The sequence below is a fragment of the Physella acuta genome, unplaced genomic scaffold, assembly GCF_028476545.2.
Source record: "Physella acuta isolate Inbredline_101_S28 unplaced genomic scaffold, ASM2847654v3 ptg000308l, whole genome shotgun sequence".
Classification (NCBI taxonomy): domain Eukaryota; kingdom Metazoa; phylum Mollusca; class Gastropoda; family Physidae; genus Physella; species Physella acuta.
In genome coordinates, this window is record NW_026731827.1 from 569,923 (window position 1) to 593,730 (window position 23,808).

The window sequence follows — 23,808 nt, forward strand, 5'->3', positions numbered from 1 at the left end:
AATGTGATGTATGTACCATCCACACACAATGTGCTTTCTATACACATAGAGTGCTACCTGTACCAGTGAACTGGACGCCACAGGGTAAACACCAACATTATGCGCAACAGCTTCTCGTATGCAACATGCGCATACAACACATTTGTCTTTACCTGAATAAAATACCATCCTCTCTTGAAAAGAGATTTTATACGATGTCTGCAAAAACAAATAAGTACAAGCGTAAGAGCATGATCATGAGATTAAATATCTGTTCCCGATGAAAGAAGGGAATACTATTAATAAGCTTTTGAATCAATACATTTTTATATAGAGAGGCAGAAACATTTACTGCAAAATACATCCGGCTAAACTATTAAGAAAGTCAGTTATTATTTAAACTAAATTATTAGTTTCTTTACTGATTAATAATATGCGTTTTATGTAATATCATACTACAACCAAACTGTAATGTGCTATATAAGGAAATATGAAGATATTACGAGCAAACTATTTCTAAACTCTGATAAGAAACTTGTGTACTTTGACGACAACATATAAATACATGTCAAAATAGTGTTCCTTATAATGCTATCTTATCTGTTCTGACCACCCCCCCCCTCTCTTTCCTACATCAACTTCCAACGTCACTACTGACGCCAACGTAGGCTACTATATTTAGTACAAAAATTGTTTTATTAAGTATGTGTAGCGTTAAAGTAAATAGCAACGAATTCATAAATAAATTAAAAATATGTCTCTTTTTATAAATGTATGCATTAAGAATAAAGTGAGAGTTTAAGTTAGTAATGTTGAGGCTACCCCTGCGTACACAATATTAAAAGCACGCATGAAAATACACACAAACACACACACATTAGAGTACACATAGCTACAAGAAAGGAAATATACACCAAGTCACATAACTTAGTATAGGAAAATGCAGCAGTGGCTAGACAAAAACTCACATAATTTATTCCGCACAAAAACTTGCAATCAGGTACAAGCGCACGCATGAGACATGCAAATACATATTTCATACAAACATATTCGGTAACACAAACACTGAATTCAATGCAGAAACACACGTTAAGCAAAATTGGAAAAATAAATAATGTAATTATACACATAGTTTGGCACCTACAAACACACAATTTAGTATGCTTACAATAGGGTACACACACATAGACATAATGTAAAAACAACTCTCAGAATACAGTACATGTAAACAACCAACATAATAACTGATTGTATCTTAGGGTAAGCTTTGCACTTTTAGCTCCATGACGGGCTAGGTTTGGTTCAAATGTTAAAAGAGACTTAATAATTAATTAATAAAATACCTAAACGACTATAAATTTAAAAAAATAACACTTTAATTTTAAAATGATCTAAACAATTTGAATTAAAAAAAAATTTTGAGAAATTATTGTGATTAGTAGTTATTCCACTGCATCGTGTTTTAACAAAAACAAATGTTACTTTTTTTGTTAAGTCATCTATAGGAACCGTAACCGCTCCATGTAAATATGATTTGTTTATTATGGGGTTCTGTCCCCTGACACTGTAAGTAAAAAGAGGGTGTTTATTAATAGCTGTTACAAACCATTCAAATATTCTTTAAAAAATTAAGTACATAAAAACAGAGTTTCTCCCTGGCATCTCTTCGGGGAGGGGAGGGGGATGGGGAGAAGTACCCAGCCCACAAACGAAATGGAATTTATATAGAAAACATAAACCTTTACAAGTGTCCGCCCCCCCCCCCCCCGAAAATTACTGAAACACTGCATAAAAATATACTACGTACCCCAACCCTCCTCAACACCAGAAGACCCAGCTCTCACCATTTTCCATCTCGAACTTTAGCATTAGACTATGTCCCAAGCTACTGCCTCCTCAAACTTTCACCTCCAGTCCATAGTCTCCGCCTCTCTACAATCTTTTTCAGCCCGACGCCACTAATCTCATTTCACACACACGCACACACACGCACACACACACATACACACACATACACACAATCACACACACAGACACTCACACATATTTTTATTATCAAACAACACGACACGGTAAACCCCACTATTTGACAGAACAAATAAGCAGGAAGAAAATTGTCAAACGAAAAATCAACTGTTACATTCTCTACTAAACATTTGTGTATTCCAAAGTTTCTGCCAGCCAATTTAAAAGTTGCGATAAATGATATCCAAAATATCTTTAACAGTTAAGTCCCTTTTCGAAAATGACAGTCCGTGGTGCAAGAGAAGTAGAGTTCACCAGTTATTTAATATGTGTGGTATAAATACTGCTTTACATTCAGGTCGTCAGAAGCCTCGCCATTTATGTAATGGGACCAAGGTTTAGGCTATAACTTGTATTTGTTCCTGGCACTAGAAATATTCAAGTGGATCGTAGTTCTAGCTGTAAAATAAAGTTCAAGTGTTTGGGCAGAAAAGAGCTTTTGTGACACCAAGTAAATGGGTTGCCTATGGTTAGCAAGGACACCCGAAGCAGCTGTTTGGGAATGTGCCAATCAAACAAGGCTATTTAGACAGGGTGGTATTTCCAGAAATAATCCACATTTAAACTGACCGAAAGCTAATTAAGCACTTTTATAAATATAAACAAGTAATTAAAGAAGCATGTTGTGTTCATAGAATCTTAGCTAACCACAAGGAATATTGAAGTTTCAACCGATTACAGTTACAATTTGCTTGTAATAATGTTCGTATATAATTGATTTGTGAACACCTTATTATGTACACCTAAGGCATATTTTATTGCACATGATTATTTTAATTAACTTCAATTGCTTCAAACATTCGTATACAAAAGAGTCTTGTTCCATAAAAATTTTCTGTAAAATTGTAGTTTGACTTTCAAACGTTGAATTTGGAACGTATTTTTTTTCCTGGGGAAACCATATTTATCTAGCGTAAGGTCGTTAACTGTGCAGTTAAACGCTGGAACTATTCTAGACAACGTAAGCAGGGGTGACCTTCACATTGGCCTAGTTAATTCTGAAATGAAGTGTGTAAACAGACTCTTATGTAAGCAAGAGGTTACATGAAGTAAAGGTTACGTTTTTGTGAGACTTCATGGTGCGTAACGAAAGGCCTGAAGAACGTGTTCTTTCATTTCATCCAGGAACGTTTACATTTCATTTCATAAATACAAGGACAAAGAGAGGGAAATAATCCCCCACCCCCCCTCGTCGGTAGGTTTCTAATATAAAAGGGTCTTCATCTGACAATTTGTTCCCAGAGGCTTAAACTAAATTAACTGTCCCTCCTCATTCCTCCTCCACCCCACCTCAATCGTCACTATCCAACATCGCCCCCCCCCCCCCCAAAAAAAAAAGGCAACAGCAAATCTGGTGAACGTAAACAGGCAATGGTTGCTGTTGCTACAACCGTCGTTGTTGACATAAAATATGGCTGAACGATTTCATGAGGTAGGGGTAACAACTACAGGCGATATATTTGCATTGACCTCATAAACAAAATGTAGGTCTTCGAGATATTAAAGGCTCATGGGGGGGGGGGGCCTTTGCCGTTGTTCTAGCGCATGTTAAATAATGAATTGAATGGAAACTGCAGTTTGCTTACCGGTAATTATTGAAACGCATAAACAGTGGTTATCCTTTAAGTATTAGTGAGCTAAGATTCGCGGGGTTCAATGCAAACATGTAACTTATAGATATAACATTTTCATCCTAACGATGCTACAAAATGGGGGAAAACTCCGACACGTTGGCGTATTTTATTGTGTCTCTTACAGCTGAGTTTAATTTGCTTGTTTGTCGCAAAAACAAAACGACAAATTTTTAATGCAAGCTACTCGTTGATCAAGCCAACACTCTACCATAAGAGAGGATGGGGGGGGGGGGGGGGTGAAACTGATGTAAGCTAGCTCATATTCCTATTTCAGACTGTTGTTGTATTCTACAGTCCATATCTGTACTTCTATGTTAATCTTTAAAAAAAAAACTAGTTTTAGGCTAAGTGGTAAGGTTTGAGTTTACTTGTTCGTGTGCCAATCGATGAATACCAGGATAAAGAAAATTTGACAAGCAGCCAAGCCGAGCTGGATAAACAAGTCTTTACAGCGCGAGTTTCTGTCAGAGCAGGAATTCCCGTTCTCTTGTTTAAGCTACTGAGAGCCGCCCTAGTTTGACTAGCATAGACGAAGCAACTTCTAAAACTAGAAACTACGTTATCGGGGATATCTGTATGCGTATTTATAGTAACCACCTCTCCTTGAGGTTAGAGTTCAAAAGTTGAACAATGTTGTCAGGTAGGCCGAGCCTCTGTGCCAACTCGCGATTTTGATAAACATTTAAAAACGAGTTATGTTTAAACCAGGATACTACCCTAATTGCGAGACTCAAACTTCACTAAACACTTGTGGTAACCTACATAACATCGACCTACTTAAGGGGGAAACCCGACACATTTTAACTTTTTATTTCGAGCTGCGAAAAAAAAGTTTTAGATATTGATCTTCATTTTACTGTCTTGCGCATAAGCGTAGTTTAATCTACGGTCTGGTAATTCAGTGAAAAACAAACAATTAAGCTCTTCAACTACACCTATACTTCTTCGGATATTTTTGTTTTGTTAATTGTATATTATAATTCCTGTTACATTTTAGCTATTTTGTATCATTTAACTGTCACTGCTAAACTTGGACTCCCCATAACCCATCGTGCCTTTAATTTAAATAATAGTTTCAAAACATATATGATTTATAAAACTGATCTTCATTTCAAATAGTTCACCGATGTCAGTTCAGGCTGTTGCCACATGCAAACTGATCGAATGAATTATTTTTAAAAAAAGGTTTTAAAACTACTCAGAGATTGTTCATAATGCGAAAGCTGGGGTCAATTAGTTGCATGAGACGGCAATTGGCCACAATTGGGAACAAGATATAACTTGTAGTTCTAAGTAAACTACCACGTGAAGCCTAGTTTGACACAAGAATAAAGGAGGGTTGTATTACTCATCAAATCCAGTGACACAAATTTCTCCATGACTTCCGGGATCTAGGAAGCACCCCAGAACTTGGCGATAGCACCCTCATTTTCCGTCAGTCTCAGTCAAGATGAATACCTGACCGAAATATGCCGTAATTGTGAGTTCAGGCGTGCAAACATCCAAGTCGAAACATTGCCTTACTGGAGTAATAACAGTGACTGAAAATAAGATTTCGGTAAGCATACCAGTGGTTATCTTGTTTTATATTTGATAGTAAGATATTTGTTATATAAACAGGGATCGTTTGGTGACTTTTTTCAAACTTCGGATACCGTTAACTGTGTATGAATTTTACTAGAATTATTTAAACGAAGAATTTAAAGCTCCATTCTCTTTCGCAATTCTATCTTTAAAAGATCTTCGATAATCATTTTAGTTACCTACACAGACTACCAGCCTACATCGCATGTTACAACATTGTATTGATTTCTATTCTTTCTTCAATTTCCTGCACCAATTGACTTTTTACAATGCAGCAGATATTTACTACATTAGTATGTTTTATTTACTTTGTACATGTCTGCATCACGGGTCTTTCAGCCTTAAACATTAGTTGTATTTCAACGTCTAGGCAAGCGTGTTTATCTGGCCATGTTGCGGAGGAATTCTCTAGACTGGTAGGAGATCTGTTGACAACGTGTAGGTACTATCATGGCCACCGAAGCTAACTCTGAGAATTCTAGCGGAGGGTTCAAAGACAAAGGTGATATTTCTAAACTGTAGTCAACATGGCATTGATGGATCCTGGTGAACTATATATATATATATGTTTATTAACCAGAGCAAACTTTTGATTGTTTTAAACCAATAGATTGTCTAATATAACGTGAAGGATGTTCAAATGTAAGGTCTGCTAGGTTTTTTTCAGACTTCAAAATGTAAAAGTAAAGTTCCCTTTCAAACCTGACGGTCCATAGGGTAAGTGAAGTAGAGTTCACTTGTTTCTGTGACCTCGGCATATGAAGAGATAGTGTGGTCAGTACTATGCTCAGCCGCCTTTACTTTCCTTAACTTGAGTTAGGTACCCATCAGAGTTGGGTGGACTCAAGGACGGTCTACTGACTTGAACCCGGATTCGAACTCGAGATTTACGGGTTAGCAGTCCAGCTCTCTACCACTAGACAACTCTGTCAACTCTGTCTCACTTAAAATTTATAATTCGATTCTTAATTTGAATTTATTGCTTACTTTTAATTAGCCTATGTTTTCATTTTGATTTCATTCTAGATTCCAATAAGCGAAGACTCAGTAGCCCTTCTGGTGATAAAATAACTTTACTGAAGCGCGAAAACGACATACTTCAACAGCAACTCAAATGCAGGATGTGCCAAGTCAAAGAAAAGGATCAACTTTTTGTTCCATGCCACGATATCTATGCCTGCAAGGATTGTGCTAACAAAGTCTCTAGGTGCCCTGCTTGTGATCAAGAAATAACAGCAAGAGAAACGATCACACTGGCAGCAAGTATTTAAATTGTTGCCTTGTTATACAACTCATTGACCTTAAACTCGTGGCTGATACAGCTTGTAGCAGACTGAAACCGAAACAACAGGAATACAGGCCACAGAATCTATCGATCGTTGTTTTTTCGATAATCTTTACAGGAACAGTGTCTATCGTTCATTTTATTTTTCCAATAAGCATGACGGATTCATCGACCGCTTTCTTCCAATAAGCTCGATGAAAGTACTGTCTATCGACCGCTTTCTTCAAATGGTAGAAAACAATCGAGATAACAATACAGGAATAAGAAGTTTAAATCTCATGTGTTTAGAGTTTAAACTCCCGATTGAGCTAAGATTATGTAAGAGCTAACGAACTAAGCCCAGTAAAACTAACCAAGAGAAACGTTGCAAGACTTGGAATAGAATGAAATGGATATGTTATTTTCACACTGCATCGTAAGTAACAAACTGTAGGGCCTACATACATAAACATTCATAGCCTTGATTCATGTAGTGAACAGTATCATACTACAGAGGCTATAGAACTACACTTTTCTGTAAAAAATAAAACAAATCTTTGGAATCTAAATCGAATAAAATTTTATTATATTGATTTCTTAACAGAGTGTTGGATTAAATGTGTGTGAAATAGTATCAAAGACAGTTTGAAGCAACACAGTTTGAATTTTGATGGTGCAACAACATAAACATTTAGCTTTTAAAAGGCACTCTTATTTTATTTTTCACACAAAAACAAACAAACAAGCTGATATATTTTAGTTATGTGACTCATAACTTAAGTAGTTTTATATTCAAGTTAAGGAAGAAGTTTAAGATTAATGTATGAATTCCACTACCCCATAGAGAAAATCTACAATGAAGCATAATTTTGTAATAATTCTAAGTAATAACTCTAAGTTTGCTTCGATACCAGATATAATTATCTTTACCAACATGTAGTAGTAGATTATATCATATAAACTTACTGAAATAAAAAGGTTAAAAACGGTACATATTTACAAAAAAAAACGTTGTCTAAAACTATATAGCCTGAGCTACCCACTTCACCATACCACCCATTTAACTACATACCCACAAGACAAGTTCAGTTGCCCGCCCAGCTAAACGTGACGTCTGAGTGTACTCAGCACTGCTGGTAACTCGACTTAAGGAGGGTAGATACAGTAGAGTATTGCAGTGTCATGACTACAGAAGCGGCTAAACTAAAATGTACAAATTTACACTATCTTGACAGTTATACATTACTTATTTTACATTAATGCAAATAAAAATGGCATTTAGCCAACAAAAAAAAATCTAAATTACATCCAGAACATTTTCTGGAGGTGTTCAAAAAGCCTACTGCAAAGAGCTAACAAGTGATTTAGAGTATGCGATTAAACATTTCGAGGGCTTTTTGTGTTTTAAAATGTGTTGCACCTAAAATACAATTTCAAGTATATAAATGTATAATTTTGCTATTAAAAGAATATTTAAGTAAAACTTATACAAAATAAAGATGTTCTGTTAAGAATTCTTTCACACGTACACATACCATGTAGAAATGAATGGAGTCAAAGATAAGTTTTAATTAAAATAGACTTTTAACGCTGATGGTAAGAAAGTTATGCGTGTTTAAGGATTATGCGTGTTTGTGGATTATACGTGTTGGTGGATTATGCGTGTTTGTGGATTATACGTGTTGGTGGATGATGTAAAGTTACGTGAAAAATGTGGTTACTGTACCAAGAATCTGTTTGTCACATGACGGACATTGTGTGAGCAGTTTGGAGCAGTCTGTGCAGGCGTAGAGGTCACCACATGGCAGGAACAGGTCCTTGATCTGGGCCTTGTTACATACCTTGCAGGTCAACTGTGCCTGGAGAAGACTGTTCTCCTTTTCCAGAACTTTCTGGATTTCATTTTCTCCAACTGGAGGGCACATATCAAATATAATTATTCCTGTTGTGCAAGTGATTTTTTTTCAGCTTTTAAAACTCAGTGGATAATAGGGCTTGTAAGTCAACGGTCTCAAAATCTACTAGCTGGTAAGTACAAGAACGAGAAGTTGTGACCTACTTACAAGCCCTATTGTGGGAACTGCATGATGAAAAGATTACCTTGGGAATGTGGGGGAGTCTGTGTGTTGAACCCTGCCTGGAGCTGTGCCCGAAGAAACGGACATGTCGGTCTGTATTTCTCATGCTCCACGTAGACATCATCCCCAGGTTTCCAGGACCTCAGGCCCAGCCCACACTGGAAGCAGCGAACACAATCTGAGTAGCCTGTAGGTTGTATTAGGAGGTGTTCAGGCAATTTAATGTCTTTTACACATCATGAGATATACAGAACAAATATAATTCTCAAAACTGTATTATAAATTAACAATAAGCTAATCATATCAACAATAAGCTACACCATTGCTACTTCACAGTTACATTCTATAACTTAAACATATAATATCAACCTTGAAATAACTTACCTGATATAAATATAAAATGTAAATTTGTTATAAAACAAATCATTAATTTTTTTTTCAGCACATTTAATGCAACAGCATTTGTTAATTTTTATGCCAGAATTCACTTTTTAGTGAATAAAAATGAAACCTAACCAGCATAAAAGAATCCAGCAGACGCCAGGCGAATTGGCTGATGTATGTGACCATATGACCAGCTGTTTGTGTAGCTGTCCAGACGCTTGTTGTATGACACATACATGGGATACGATGGGTGGGTGGTCACTTTAAACACTGGGGAGGTCACGGCTTGGTTGCCCAAGCTGTTGTCGTCCTCGTTCTCATCACTGGCTGGTCCGTTAGTGCCCGATGTTGGGGCAGTTACTGGGAGAAAGTCTCTCTCAGTGCAGGCTAAAAGAAAAGTTTTAGTTAGACGATCTAAGTTATAATTTTGGCTGGAACATCACAAGGAACGTTACATTGTCAATATTAACACATGAAATAAAGTTTGAGGATTATATTTTATTTAAAACTTAAACATACAATAGGCATACGCTACACTTCGCTTTATTGGAACCTTATACGCTGAATTTTATATGGGAATATTAGTTAACTTTTATTAGAAACAGAAAGTTGAACTGATGAAGTTTTGAGAGTCTCAAGCTATTCTGGATACTTTTGTTTTTGTACGTGTGAAAAAGGTCAACAGATTTTCGTTTCTAAACGTATTAGTTTAAGCAAAAGTTGACAGACGTGTGTGCTCTTTAAAAGTCAGATGTGAAGCCTTAGAGCTATAGAGACAATCTACCTTTCATGTTGGAGGCACTGAGTTTGTACACAGTGTCCACGCCATTGTGCATCCACATGTCCAGCTTGTAGGCCATGGGACTCCCTCCGTTGGTTGCTTCTTTTTTAAATGTGATCACTGGCCCACCTGAGGAGCCCACGCATGTATCAGCCGCGTACAGGTAAACTTTCCTACAACTGCTCAAGTTAGGTGGCACTAGATGGGTTTTTAGGAAAAAGAATAAGCAACTCTGTATTATACTGCTAAAGTTTGTGGGGTTAGTGATTTAAGATTAGCAATGGGTTCCAACAAAATTAAATAATTTGGTATTGATATTCTAATTAAAAGGCTTATTTGAAACCAATGTTATTTACCTCCAATATTATTTTGATGAGGAAAGTTTCAAACAAGTAATTAAAGCATGCTGACTAAAAAGATTGACTTGAAACTTCAGAACAAGCTTAGTATTTATGAAATAAAAACTTTACTTACCGTTATTTCTGCCCGTCATTTTCGTCATTTTGGGTTGTCCGTTTTCACCTGTACCTATTTCATACTTGACCAAAACAGAATCGCCGTAGGACAAAACTTTCTGTCCGCCGTGGGGGTGACTGATGATAAAAAGTTTCTTCGTCATACACTCCTTGGCCCTGTTGGGCAGACTGTCAGCCAGCACTGCCATCTCCTGCCTCATCTTGTACAGCTGCTGCACCAGGCTGCTCTCCTTGGGTCGACATGCCAACACCACCACGTTGTCCCCTGGGGTCTTGCTAAACAAAATGGATTTGACTTTAACAGGCACCGCGTCTTTACAGTCAGGCTTGTCGTAAAAAAATTCAACTTTTGTATTGACAGCCTCGTCTGTGTCCAGCACAAGATGGCGGTTGGTCTGGATGTAGACGGTTCCAGGCGAGTGTTTTTTAAACAAGTGCTTGATGGGTTTCTTCTTGCCGTTTTCGGGCTCTGATAGAGAAACTCCACAGACGAACCCGCTCCCGTAGCGGGGAATATCTTTTTCACTCGGGGGTCTGAGGCTGCTTACAAAAGACACGATTATTCGCACTGTGAGGTTGGCGGCCAATCTGAGAAATTGGAGAACCTCTGGGCTCCTTGTATTGGAGGGTATTTGCTCCAGGGTGAGAGAACCGGTGGGAAAATACGCGAAATGTCCGGGGTTTTTCTTACAGTCAACTTGATGGACGGGGCCTTTAATTTTTTCATTTGTACATTCAGGTTGGCATGTGTCAACATCATCTGTTTAACGATAACTTTAATGTTATTCAACTGCATTATACGTTAGTTATGCGAGTCAACGCTTTAATTTTATTCTCTTTATTCTAGTTGCTAAACTGGTACTTACAAAAAGGGGGAATATCCCCAGGCAGGTCTGGCGAAAAATTTGAAGGATTGAAACTCCAATCTTGACTTCCTGCTGTAGAACCAAAACAAAGTGCATCTAAGAGCTGATGTGAGTTAAAATTGGCAAACTAACTTGGTCAATTATCCCAACAAAGGGGTAGTTGTTTTTTATTAATGCTTTGTTAAACTTGATATGTTTTGAAATGTATTCTAACATTGAAATTTTTAAAATTAACTTTTACTTACTAGAATCATAACCTGAAGAGCCATTTGAAGACGAAGACAAGCTTCTGCTGAGTTCTGGTTACGAAACATTTTTAAAAATATATATGAAAACATCATACAGATAACAATAAGAATAAACTACAGCTGACTTTTAATAGTTTTATGAGATTTAAGAAGGCCAACGCAAAAACAAAAACAAGCTTACTGTGAGGTAGTTCTAACAAGACTTCATTTTGAGAACCACTCTCATTATTTGTCATCCCATCGCTATAAACCTGAGCAGAAGCCTGAATTACCCCTTCCGCTTGGTGACCGGTGCTTTTATCTTCAACCCCAGGGGTTGCTTGATTAACCCCTAATTGTATGGTGTCTGGGCAGCCACCATCAGTATCAATATCACCTCCTGAAAAGTCTGTGTTACTTGCACCCGTCGATAGAGAACTATCTACAGTTAGCACATTTTTATTTAACAATTCATCAGAATTCATGGCAAAACTGCATCCTGGGTGGTGATAAGATTTGTCAGAGGGTTCTTGTCTGATACCAAAAATATCATTTACCCTGCCACACTCCTCACACTGAATGATATTCTCTTGTCCCGAGAACACAAAGCCGTTAAAGGCAAGAGCTGTAGGACTGAGGGGTGCTCCAGTGATTTCATTATGATTCGGGTATGTGGAAACCCGCAAAAGAGCCTTTTGAAACAGAGTTCCATAATTATTTGCCGTCGAAGAAGATTCACTGAACATTGTCATTGTTTTATACACTAATTCTTATAAAGTCTTTAATGATTTCAATGGACAGTCATCATCTACTTCCATCTACCCTAAGAACATTTTAGACTCAAATCATGACTGAACTAATAGTTTAAACCCTTTTTACTTCTATTAGATATCCAAGAGACTTGATTTTATGAGGTCCTGAGAAAGAAAAGAGATAAATTTCGGATAAGGCTACAACCGGAGAACAGTAATAAAAAAAATATCGTCAATGTAGGACTTGTCTATATATGCTATGGACAGACAGGCCACAGTGTAGAAGAGAGCTATAGTCTTGGTTGATTTGAAATTTATTAAGGTATGTAATGGTGCACGGAAATCACAAGAAATGTTGACAGTTTTACCGTTTTACGCCTCAGTGCTTCAAAATATACATAGTATTTGGGACTTATTTTAATACGACAAAAATTACAAATCCAGATTAATCAAAATCTCGGCGTTTAAGGCGCCATCGAGTCGGAAAAACTGGGCTTTGCAATTTGATCAGTGTGAGTGTCTTGAGTACCCTTTCAGTTTTGTTGACTATAATTTTACAGACAACAGCAAGCTGATAAAGGGAATAAGAGTTTTTAATCGTGCTACCTCCCCATAGTTTCAAATCGATTGAAAATTGTATTAGCTGTCGCTAATAGTCTTCACTAGATCAACCGGCTCCCCGATCGTAAATATTCTGGTGAACCACAGCTCACCAGGCTGTTAGGATGATCGCATCTAGCTAGTTATCTCTCTCTCTATATATATATATATAATTCTCTTCTTGGAGACCCTAGAAAACACCAAGCTGTAAGCGCGCTCCCTACCGCCCCTACCCCTACATGGTCTGGTGAGCTGTGGTTCACGCTAGATGTTTACAATCTTAGAGCCGGGTTCAGTGACGGCTATTAGGGGCAGATAATTTAGTTTGAAAATATTTTAAACTTAGGGGAGGTAACTAAGAGGAGGGAGCTTTCACGGGGGGAGGGTAGGGGTTGGGGAAAGGAGGGTGGGGAGGTTATCATCCTTAATGAGCTACTGACAGTGTTTTAAAGCAAATATATTCAGTGGCAGCATTGATACTATCGAATTCACAAATTATGAATTACTGAAAATAGAAAATAAAACAACTAAATGGCGGCGTATGATATGCCGAGGGTCGGCTCGTATAGTAATATTTTGAGTGATTTAATTTTGTAATCTCTCATTAGATTCAAAAACGTTTAAATAATTTTAATAACAAATTAAACATCTAATTAAACTCAAACATATGTATACTTGTATTGTTATTGGCGTGGAAAATATCCGGAAAGTTTGAACAAAGTCGCAACATTATAAGTGGGTCAAAATTGAATTACAAGATTAGCTACAATCCCACAAACAAACAACAATCAGATGTTGCGAACTAAATAAAAGCTTGTAAAAAAATCTAATTGTGTAGTTTTGTTCCCATTATTAAAGCAATGTTGAGTAGTAGTGCACCTAAACGCTCTAAAATCTCGAATTCTGTTTCTTGTCTTTCGCCGGCACTATTTATAAAGAAAGGAAGATTCTAAAGACTCTAATTGGCTTTCCACTACTAAACCCTTATTTTTATAATGTTCTTTAGTTGTTCTTAAAATAGACCGCTTAATCAGACATTTCAACCCTTTATCCTGTTCTTTATCGCAGCACCTGGTGTTTTGTTCAATAATCAGCAGCTGCACCTGAGCAGAATGTTTCAGTTCCTATTTCTTGGAAATTTTCCCCGGCGCTGCGAAGGCGTAATCACTATCGAGCGAATAGTGGGTGTTGTCGGCATACATTCACCACGATATGTTATCGATTGAAGTATCGACCTACACAGCTGCAAGGGAATAGGGCTGGTTGGTGACCTACTTACCAGTCCTATTATTGACATGTATTGAAAAATACTATTTTTTGCTCTAATCTTTGGTTTACAATATTGCCAGATTAATGAAAGAGCTATCTTTTTTAATACAGATTATAAAAACGTATCACTGATTAAATTACAATACGAATTAATTAAAGTGCGTGATACGCATGACTCGCTAAGTTTTTTTAACATAATACCTACGTGAATGCTAAGTAGTAGACTCGAATATCGTTTAATGACATTGCACCTACTGCTTTACGCTCGTAAAAATTTTGGCATAACACTATTTGAATATTTTATGTTTGTAAAGTAAAGAATGTATATATATATATATATATATATATATATATATATATATATATATATATATATATATATATATATATATATATATATATATATCTATATCTATATCTATATATATATATATATATATATATATATATATATATATATATATATATATATATATATATATGTATATATATATATATATATATATATATATATATATATATATATATATATATATATATATATATATATATATATATATATACAAACATATATATATATATATATATATATATACACAAACACAAATGCAAAACCAAATGCAAATGCAAATGCAAAACCACAGACACAAACTAAAGCATAAACACAGACGCAAATACAAACACAAACGCAAAAAAAGCAAACACAAGCACACATGCAAACTTAATGAAAACACAAATGCAAAAAAAAAAAAAAAAAAAAAAAAAACAGAAACAGAAACACGTTCTAAAACACAAAAGCAAATGTAAACACAAACGCAAACATAAATGTTAACGTAATGCAAATATAAACTCAGACTCAAACACAAACAAAGACGCAAACGCAAACAAAACGCAAACACACACAGATTGTACGAGCACAAACGCAAGCGCAAAATCATACTTAAATTTAAACACAAACATAAACGCAAACACGCTTTTAAACTCAAAACCAATCGTAAACAAAAACACGCACGCAAACACAAAAGCAAACGCGAACACAAGGTCAAACACAACACAGACACAGACACGCACAGAAACACAAAAGCAAATGCAAACAAAAACGCAAAAATAAAGACAAACACAAACGTAAACACAAACACGAACGCAAACACAAAAATAAACGCAAACAAAGACGCAAACACAAACGCAAACGTACGACAAACAGAATAACATAAACGCAAACAAAAATATACAAACACAAACGCGAATATGAAAAAAAACACAAATACAAACGCAACACACACGCAAACACAAAAAAAGCAAACGTAACGTAAACACAACGCAAAAAATGCTCTAAAGCACAAAAGCAAACGTAAACATAACGCAAACACAAACACAAAACTAAACACAAAATTAAACGCAAACGTGATGCAAACGCAAAGGCAAACAAAAAACTAAACACAATTGTAAACACAAACACAAACATGAGAACAAACGCACAAACACCAACAAAGAGGGAAACATAGACAAAAATGCAAACGTGACGCAAACGCAGACACAAATTCAGCTAAAACTCAAGGGAAGTAATTAATACTAAGAGACGAAACATGTATACTTTTTAAAAACAAAATTTGAATTTTTGTAAAGAGCAATACATGAAGTTTAATTTTGTTCTTTGCAAATTAAGTCAATCAAAATGATTAGTTTCAAAATGAAAATATAATTTGAAAATGGTCAAGTTTTTTTAATAATATATATTTCAATATATATATATATCAATATATATATATATATATATATATATATATATATATATATATATATATATATATATAGTTATTTATTTATTTATATATTTATTCTGTAGCATCGTCCACTTAAGCTGCTCGTTCAATTCGTGTTCTTTCCTTTTGTGTCGTAGGCCTATCCATCTTTTTAATAAGTATAAATATGATTCAAAGTTAGTTATTTTTTATTTCGTTGCCACGCCTCTGCTCCTGGCCTTAAAATATGTGTTCGTGCTTCACACTGCACGGTCATGGTAACCATCTATTGCCGTTTGCAGGGCATGTTTGTTGTCGATGCATCTGACCTTGGGTTGCATTCGAAATCTACGTCTGAGAATTTTTTTTTTAAATTAACACTAATAAATGCGCCGTAATTGTTTAATTTACTTACTTCGTCCATGTCACTAAAATAATGAATGGTATCCACGAAAGTCAGAATTTTTAGCATACAGTGCATACTAAAGGTGTGGGTAATTTATAAAAATGCATTATAAAATAAAATTCGAAAGCAGTTTTTCATGTTTCGAAAGGAGGCACAATCAATCTCTACTTTTAACTTGCTCTGCGTGTTTAGACCTAACGGGGCGGCGTCTCGACATTCTAGGCTAGGCTAGCTAGCTGACAAACGTCGAGCTCTGATTGGACGAGGGGAGCTCGCTCGTTGTTGTTTGAAAACCTAGTTGCTGGGCCGCAGCATATGCCCTAGTTTGAAATAGGGCTTAGGTAATGAGAATACAATAGAGGAGCTATGCGTAAACCTAGCTGATAAATAAATAGGCTGACTTTTAACTTGGAAATATAATTGTAAGTGTATCTGATACATCTAATTTGGATAAACACAAATGTTAACGTTTCTTTTCCAAGTAGGCCTATATTTAATACAAAATGTTTTATACACAGGCATAATCCCTACAGAGTAGGTCAAAATAGGTCTATTTACATGTTTACAAGCTTTTATTTAACTCACGTCCTCTGTCTGTCGTCAGTCTGTCTGTCTAGATCGAAACGCCCGTGTGAAATTGCAAACACTTCTAACTGACAGATACGGTTCGTAGTTGGTACATGGGTCAAGACATGAAGACAATGCATCGTGACATTCAATTTGACTTAATTGGTCGCCTAATTAATTTTTTATGAATTAATTAAAATTTGGACCGAAGTAGGTAGTTCTATCAACACGCGTCATCACGGCCGTGTTGGGTGTGGAGCGAGGGGGGGGGGGCTCTACGGCAAAAGCGCGTCATCACGTTCAATAGGTGCGCGATGGTTTTTAGTCGGGTCAACAACATTTATTGACTCTAGATAGAATTAAGATCATCCACAAATGGCTTCATATTCCTAGGGTGGGTAGGGGGAATACGACTTTTGTTTCAGGGGAAAGAGGGGGAGGGGTCAGAAAGTATGACGTCACACTTCTTATATTTATGAAATATTTTTTTAAATAGGAGTTTATTTTTTCGTCAATTGGTATAAAAATGGATCATTCTAGATTCCCTCTGTTTGACCCAATTAACTCATTAAGTATTTTAGGATAAAAACAATTGGGGTGGGAAGTGAGTGCAAAGCTGAGTGCTTTAAAGAAACGTTTGTGTGTTTCAGTATAGTGGTCTTACTTGTCCTGCAGAAAGCTTATTTTCACTTTAGCTGTACTAAGGTGTTGCTTTTAAGAATGTTTGTCGATCATGTCCCAAAGAAAAAACTGGCTAAACTCCGATTAAGACAAACAGCTATCTTTCTATTTTTAATGTATTTAAATTTTCATCACATTATTAATGCTCCTAATAATTCATTACGATTTAAATAGAAAATAAAATAAGGGGAAAAAATTAAGAATTCCAAAATTTAGGTTTATCAAGAGATCTTCTCAGAATTTGACATCACTGAACATTTATAACGGGTACAAGTGTTTGTTTTTTAGGTATCTAACACGATATTTATACATATTTAACCATTTCTTCAACCAGAAAATCAAATGCAAAATATTAGAAAATAAATGTCTTGACTTCTACATGGTCCTAATTTCCTGGGGGTAGCAGGGTGGCATTTTCATTACATTAAGTACTGGACACATAAGTCTTGTTAGGCCCCTAGCTGCCGACAACAGCTAGGGGCCTTAAAGAAAATTTTTAAAATCAAACAGTTCAGCAGAATCCTTCAAATAAAATACATGGATTTATTTCAAAATGTGAGATCCCTGAAAATATTGGCTAAGTAAGAAATAAATTTAAAAGTCACCAAATAAAAAGTTTTTTCTGGTCCACTAGTACGTAGATCAAGACCTGTTCCACGAACTCCCTTTATCTGACCTATTTTTAAGCCAGTTGGTTTCAATTTCAAACTTGAACAAAACATTTCAGAGAAATTTGAATGTGGAGTGAACCTCATTCCCGCCTCCCGCTAAAAACGATTTCTCTTGTAAAAATTAAAGCTTTTTTTTATTGGTATCACTCTTAACCTCCCCCTACTACCTATTATCAGAGGTTTGTTCCAGGCATCTCCTCGGGGCCCCCCTACCCGGAAGAAAGTCTACCGCCCCCCCCCCCTCGAACGAATGGAATTTATATAGAAAACATATACTTTTACTCGAAGAAAAAAATCTGGAAGAAACGGGTGTTGGGAGATTGCGAGACGCGAAAAGCGAAATGGCGAAGCGGGAAAATGCGAGAAGATAATGCGAGACATAACTGCGGAATTAAGGGTAAATAGCGAGACACTTTTTGCGAAAAAAAAAGTTTTTTTCATCTTTATTTATTTTAATTATTTTTTTTTTTTTTTTTTTAAATAAACAAGCCTACCCTTTAACACGAGTGTTGTATGTTATTTTTTATCTAGATTTTATTATATAGATTGATAGATACTAAGAAGATAGATAGATCTATATCTAGATCTATCTATTTAAAAATCCTAACATCGTTGCTGTGCTACTGTCATCGCCCGCTCTCGTTAGCGAGAGGAAAATCTCAGTCGGCATTAATTTAAAAATCTAGCCCGCTCATGTTTAAACAAACGTGAGCTGTGTCATTGTGGATTGGTATAATCTTGTAAGCAGGAGAGATATTCTGCGACATGTATTTATGGATTTTTGTACTTGCAAAAAGTGTAAAAGTATAAACAATTCTAAAAAGTGCAATTTTTTTATTAAGTAATTTTAATTACAAACAAAATTTACAAATAAAATATTCTGAAACAGTCCTAGTACTACTCAAACACACCTCGTGACACCATCTTTCACACCTAGTACATCCAACCTTGTGCTTATATTTATATGGTAAAAAAAGCTAGAAAAAAAATCGTAGGCGGCGGCTATAATGCACAATTTCTATGCAACAATAGAAAATATGTTTGCGGCGGCAGCGGATCCGGGCACGGTGATCTTCAAAGACGGTAAATCAGGCGGCCTCGGCGTTCCACACAAAAGACAGAAGTTGATCTATCGTCGGCGGTATTTCCGTCGGTTTCGAACAAGGTGGTATTCTAAGTCGACACAAAATATGGGGGTGTTGACAAATTATCAGTATGTCTAGCGACGGAAAAATAGGAAGTTTTAACAATGTAAACAAAACGTCTTTGAAGTCTGGACCAAATACCGCTGAAAATCGGGTGCGGTAAATTTTTTTCGCAGAAATCTTCGCATTTCAACACTACCCAGCGTAAGTTGTGGTAAAATGCGAGACAAAAAGTCACGTGACCGACCGTTTTCGCGCCCTTTTCGCATTTTCCCGCCTCGCCATTTCGTTTTTCGCGTCTTGCAATTTCCCCACACCCGGAAGAAACACTGCCTATTATATTTATCCATGAACAGGTTTTAGTACACATTGATAGCAACTAACGTCAGCCTAAGCCTCTATATTTAAATGTTAATTTCTTGAGAACTCGATAACCTTGTTGAACAAGTCCACTTGGAACTAAGCCATTTAGATATGTTGCAAGCAGTTATTTGCTGATGCCAGATTTAACCAGACTTTAAAAACCGTGACGTGATCAAATCAAATGTTTGTGATAAGACCTATGTAGGCCAGTAACCGTTTTTTTTTTCGTGTGTCACAATATATAAGATATGGCATTTTTCTTTATACACTATTGTACACAATGATACATTTTTCGCATTCATGTCTAAGTATATGTTAGACCAGGGGTCTCCAAACTTTTCAGCCAGAGGGCCGCATTGACTATCGGATAGCAGTTCGGGGGCCGAGAACACAGTCGAGGTCCAAAAAAAAAGAAATCAAAACATGGATGTTTTTCAGAGGCGTAGCGACCCTTCCCGGCGCCCGGGGACAAACTTTTCGATTTGCACCCCCCCCCCCTCAAACTTTCGATTTGCACCCCCCCCCCTCGAGATTTCGATTTGCACCCCACCCCACTCAAACTTTCGATTTTCACCCCCCTCAACCCTTCAATTTATTTTTCCAACCCATTTTGGCGCCGACTTTAGGGGGCATATGTCCCCCCCCCCCCCCCTCGCTACGTTTTTTATTATTAATTAAATATTATTTATTCAGTAACGGTGTAATAATACATTGATAAACTACACATGGAAACCTGTATTAGTGAGAACGGTGAAACTGTTTCCTGGATGCCAGAATAGCAGACATTTCAGGCTTCATATTTGAAGTTCCCAACATCAACAGTGACCTGAGGTTACCATCGGACAAGTGTGTTCTCAAATTGTTCTTCACGTATTTCATTCTTGAAAATGTTTGTTCACACAGGTACGTTGTTCCAAAGATAGAAAGGTACCTGGATGCAAAATTTTTGACATTAGGAAAGTCTTCCTTGGGTAAAAACTTGTAAAAAGCAGCCAGTCCTTCTTTAAACTTGTCCTTAAGGAGGTCATTTGCTTGCAATTCAATGATTTCCATCTGCAGTTCATCTGGGCACCTGGCCACATCTGCCTCAAAAGGGTTTTGAAAAAGTCTCACTTCTTCTGCCTTTGAATCTAAATCAGAAAACCGCTGCTGAAACTGCAGCTGGAGGTCTTTGATGATCTTGCATGCAAATGACGTGGGGAATTTAGCTGTTGCTTCAGCCATGAAGTCATTGCACTGCTGAAAGTGCGTCAAGTTGTTGGCCTGTACGTGTTCCAAAAACAAGACAAGTTTAGATCTGAAAGCCTTTATGTGGGTGTATAAATCAGAAACTACATTTTTTTCCCCTTGTAATTTTAGGTTCAGAAAATTTAAATGACTAGTTATGTCTGCAGCAAAGGACAATTTCCATACCCACTCTTCATCAGACAATAATGGCTGTGGCTTGCCTTTACTTTTCAGGAAGTAACCTATTTCCTTTCTTAACTTAAATACTCTGCTAAGAACTTTCTCACAACTTAGCCATCTTATTGCTGTGTAAAATGGTAAATCTTGCGATATTGTGTCTGTTTCTTTCAACATGTCTCTGAACTGTCTATGGTTGAGCCCATGTGACCTTATTAAATTCGCTATCTTCACCACATGATTCAGTACACAGCTAATGTCCATATATTTAGCACACAAAGCTTGCTGGTGAATAATACAGTGCAGGAACATTGGTTGTTGAATGTTTTTCTGATTACACATCTGCTTCACTTGTTCATCCAAGCCTTTCTTTATGCCACTCATGTTCTTTCCTCCATCCACAGTCAGGCAATTGAGATTAGTCCAGTCCAAGTTATAATCAGCACATGTTTTTTTCAACTCATTGAATATATCCTCTCCGGTAACAGTGTCATACATGCTATGTAGAGAAGCCAGCTCTTGTGTTATGTTCATTTCTTCATCCACACCTCTAATGAACACAAGAAGTTGAGAGGTGTAACAGCTGTCCAGCGATTCATCCATTGCAATTGAAAAATGGCGAAACTTGCTTGCATGTTTCGTTATTTGAGTCACAATGTTTTCACCCATGTCTGCAACACGGCGGGCGATTGTATTTGCACCCAAAGCTACATTTTCAAATTGTTTTGACTTGTCTGGGCAAAGTTCCTCAGCCACCTTCATCAAACATTCCTTCACTACTTCACCATCTGTAAACGGTTTGCCACTTTTAGCCAGGACATAGGCAACATTATAACTGGCCTGTGTTAAGGCTTCATTTTCATTTGAGGATTTATTGATCAACATCCTCTGAGATGTGAGTTGGTTTTTTAATTTAGAATATGTTTTGGCACGGACTTTACCCTCCAACTGTGCATATTTAACCTGGTGTTTGCTTTGATGATGACGGCGCAGGTTGTATTCTTTCACCACAGCCACGGTTTCATTGCAAATCAGACACAGTGCTTTATCTCCGGATTTTATGAAGAAGTATTTCAAATTCCATTTTTCTTGAAATTGCCGACACTCATCGTCTATTTTCCTTTTCTTCTTCTCGGCCATCGATGAGAGCTAAAAATAAATGAATTCAACGTGAAAAAAATAGTGAAACACGATATCGCTTAAAAAAACACCTGATTTTGCGATGCCCAAAGATGCTGTAGGCCTCAGTTTACGCTGAATACCCCTTGGTTACGACCCAGCTAGGTGTAAGAGGCGTCGTGGGGCCTAACATGAAACCTTTGCAGGGCTGTACTCAAACGCTTCCGAAATTTTCATGGCGATCGGATGAAAGATGTCGTAATGCGTAATAATTACAAAAACGTATTTTTTATATGTGTCAGCTCAAGCGTTGGATAACCTCCTGATTTAGGGGCCATCCACAACAATAACATGTCACGTTTTTTAAACAACTCACAAAAAGCCTGAACCTCGCCCCTAAATGACGTCATTTGGTAACAGTAAATGACTATAAATGGTGTCCAATTTATTTATTTACTAATGGTTAACCTTTTCTAAACAATATAAAAATTATCCTACCTTGTTTGTTCTGTGAATCAGATGCACCAAATACTATGCAAGTAAAAATTTGTCTGCTGACCAGTGCTTGCTAGTGTCTGACAAAATTTGAAGTGGCGAATGCGCGGTTAGGAAGTTGACAAACGATACATTTATCTCTATTCGATACTTGCGATGCTAGAAAGAGGGGTGGGATGGGGGTTGGCTCGGGAAAAAAACATGAAAAAGACAACAAAGCGCCGATGTACGTCAGAAGTTTGGGATGGTACTTTTCCAAAAGTCAATTATAAAACTTTCTCAGGGGAGATAATTCAAAGTATAGGAACTACAAGCTTACCATGAAATTTCTTGTAAAAGTAAAAACAAGTAAAAGTATGTAAAACCTAAGTTTCTAGTATTATATTATTTTTGATAATTTGTACGATACAGAATAGTACAGGATAGAACAGGGGCGGAACTACAGTGCCGCCAGACCCCGCAATGCGGGGGGGCCCAGACCAATTGGGGGCCCAAAAATCCTGGCTAAATTATTAAAAAAATAAAAAAATAAATTAGGTGGAGGTCGAGTTATCTTTCTTCTACAGTTACAAACAAACACGATAGTCGGCAAACGTCTTTGAGAAAAATGCACTGACTATAGCTCGAGAGACCGCCAGACATATAGACAACTTCAAAGACGAAGCATCTGCCGGTACGCTTTGAAATCGGGCTGGGGAAATGTTGCGGCGAGGCGACTATCCTGGTCTTCTAGACGATCGGAAAAAGTCGGCACTATTGATGTAGATGTTTATCGGCGCTTTCTTGTCCCCTTCCCTTCCCAACTCTCTCCCCCCCCCCTCCCCCCTACCCCTCACTTCTACCCCTCACCACACCCTTACTCTTACAATAAGATGTAATGCATAGATTAACGAACCGTCTATGAACTGTAAACTGACCACTTCTGCACATTTTGTTAAAAACACTAGTCAGTAGTTGTTCATTTACCTGATGAACAGGGGCGGAACTACAGTCCCGCCAGACCCCGCAATGCGCGGGGGGGGGGAGGCCGTTTAGGGGCCCACGGCTGACCAAATTTTTTTTTTTTTTAATTTTGAATTTAATTTTTGCCTTAATATTTGGTTTGTAAAAGAAAAACACTGTAGCTGCGGTACGATTATCTTTATTTTACAGTCACTATTATACCACGCTCTTCCGCAAAAGATAAAATCCATTACACAAACTACAGTGTAAAATTTAATGTGATTTTTGTGCACGATTACAAGACTTTCTCTATACTTCGTATATACGAGAAAGTAAAAACATTGTTATATTGTT

At 36.9% G+C, this 23,808-nt stretch overlaps 1 protein-coding gene and 1 long non-coding RNA gene across 2 annotated transcripts; one reads left to right on the top strand and one right to left on the bottom strand.

Annotated features, from left to right (window-relative positions):
• The first annotated feature begins 4,301 nt into the window (after positions 1-4,301).
• Positions 4,302-7,055, top strand: LOC131940027 (uncharacterized). The gene is made up of 3 exons (XR_009386511.1): positions 4,302-5,196; positions 5,593-5,724; positions 6,249-7,055. It is a non-coding gene; the product is annotated as an uncharacterized LOC131940027 (long non-coding RNA).
• LOC131940026 (uncharacterized) lies at positions 7,052-16,251 on the bottom strand. The gene is made up of 9 exons (XM_059298565.1): positions 16,077-16,251; positions 11,501-12,215; positions 11,317-11,370; positions 11,072-11,143; positions 10,204-10,965; positions 9,733-9,927; positions 9,081-9,335; positions 8,587-8,751; positions 7,052-8,398 (listed from the first exon to the last, which is right to left on the bottom strand). The coding sequence occupies exons 2-9, from the start codon at positions 12,048-12,050 to the stop codon at positions 8,187-8,189; spliced, it is 2,265 nt and encodes a 754-aa protein (XP_059154548.1). The 5' UTR covers positions 12,051-12,215; positions 16,077-16,251; the 3' UTR covers positions 7,052-8,186.
• Positions 16,252-23,808: the final 7,557 nt, after the last annotated feature.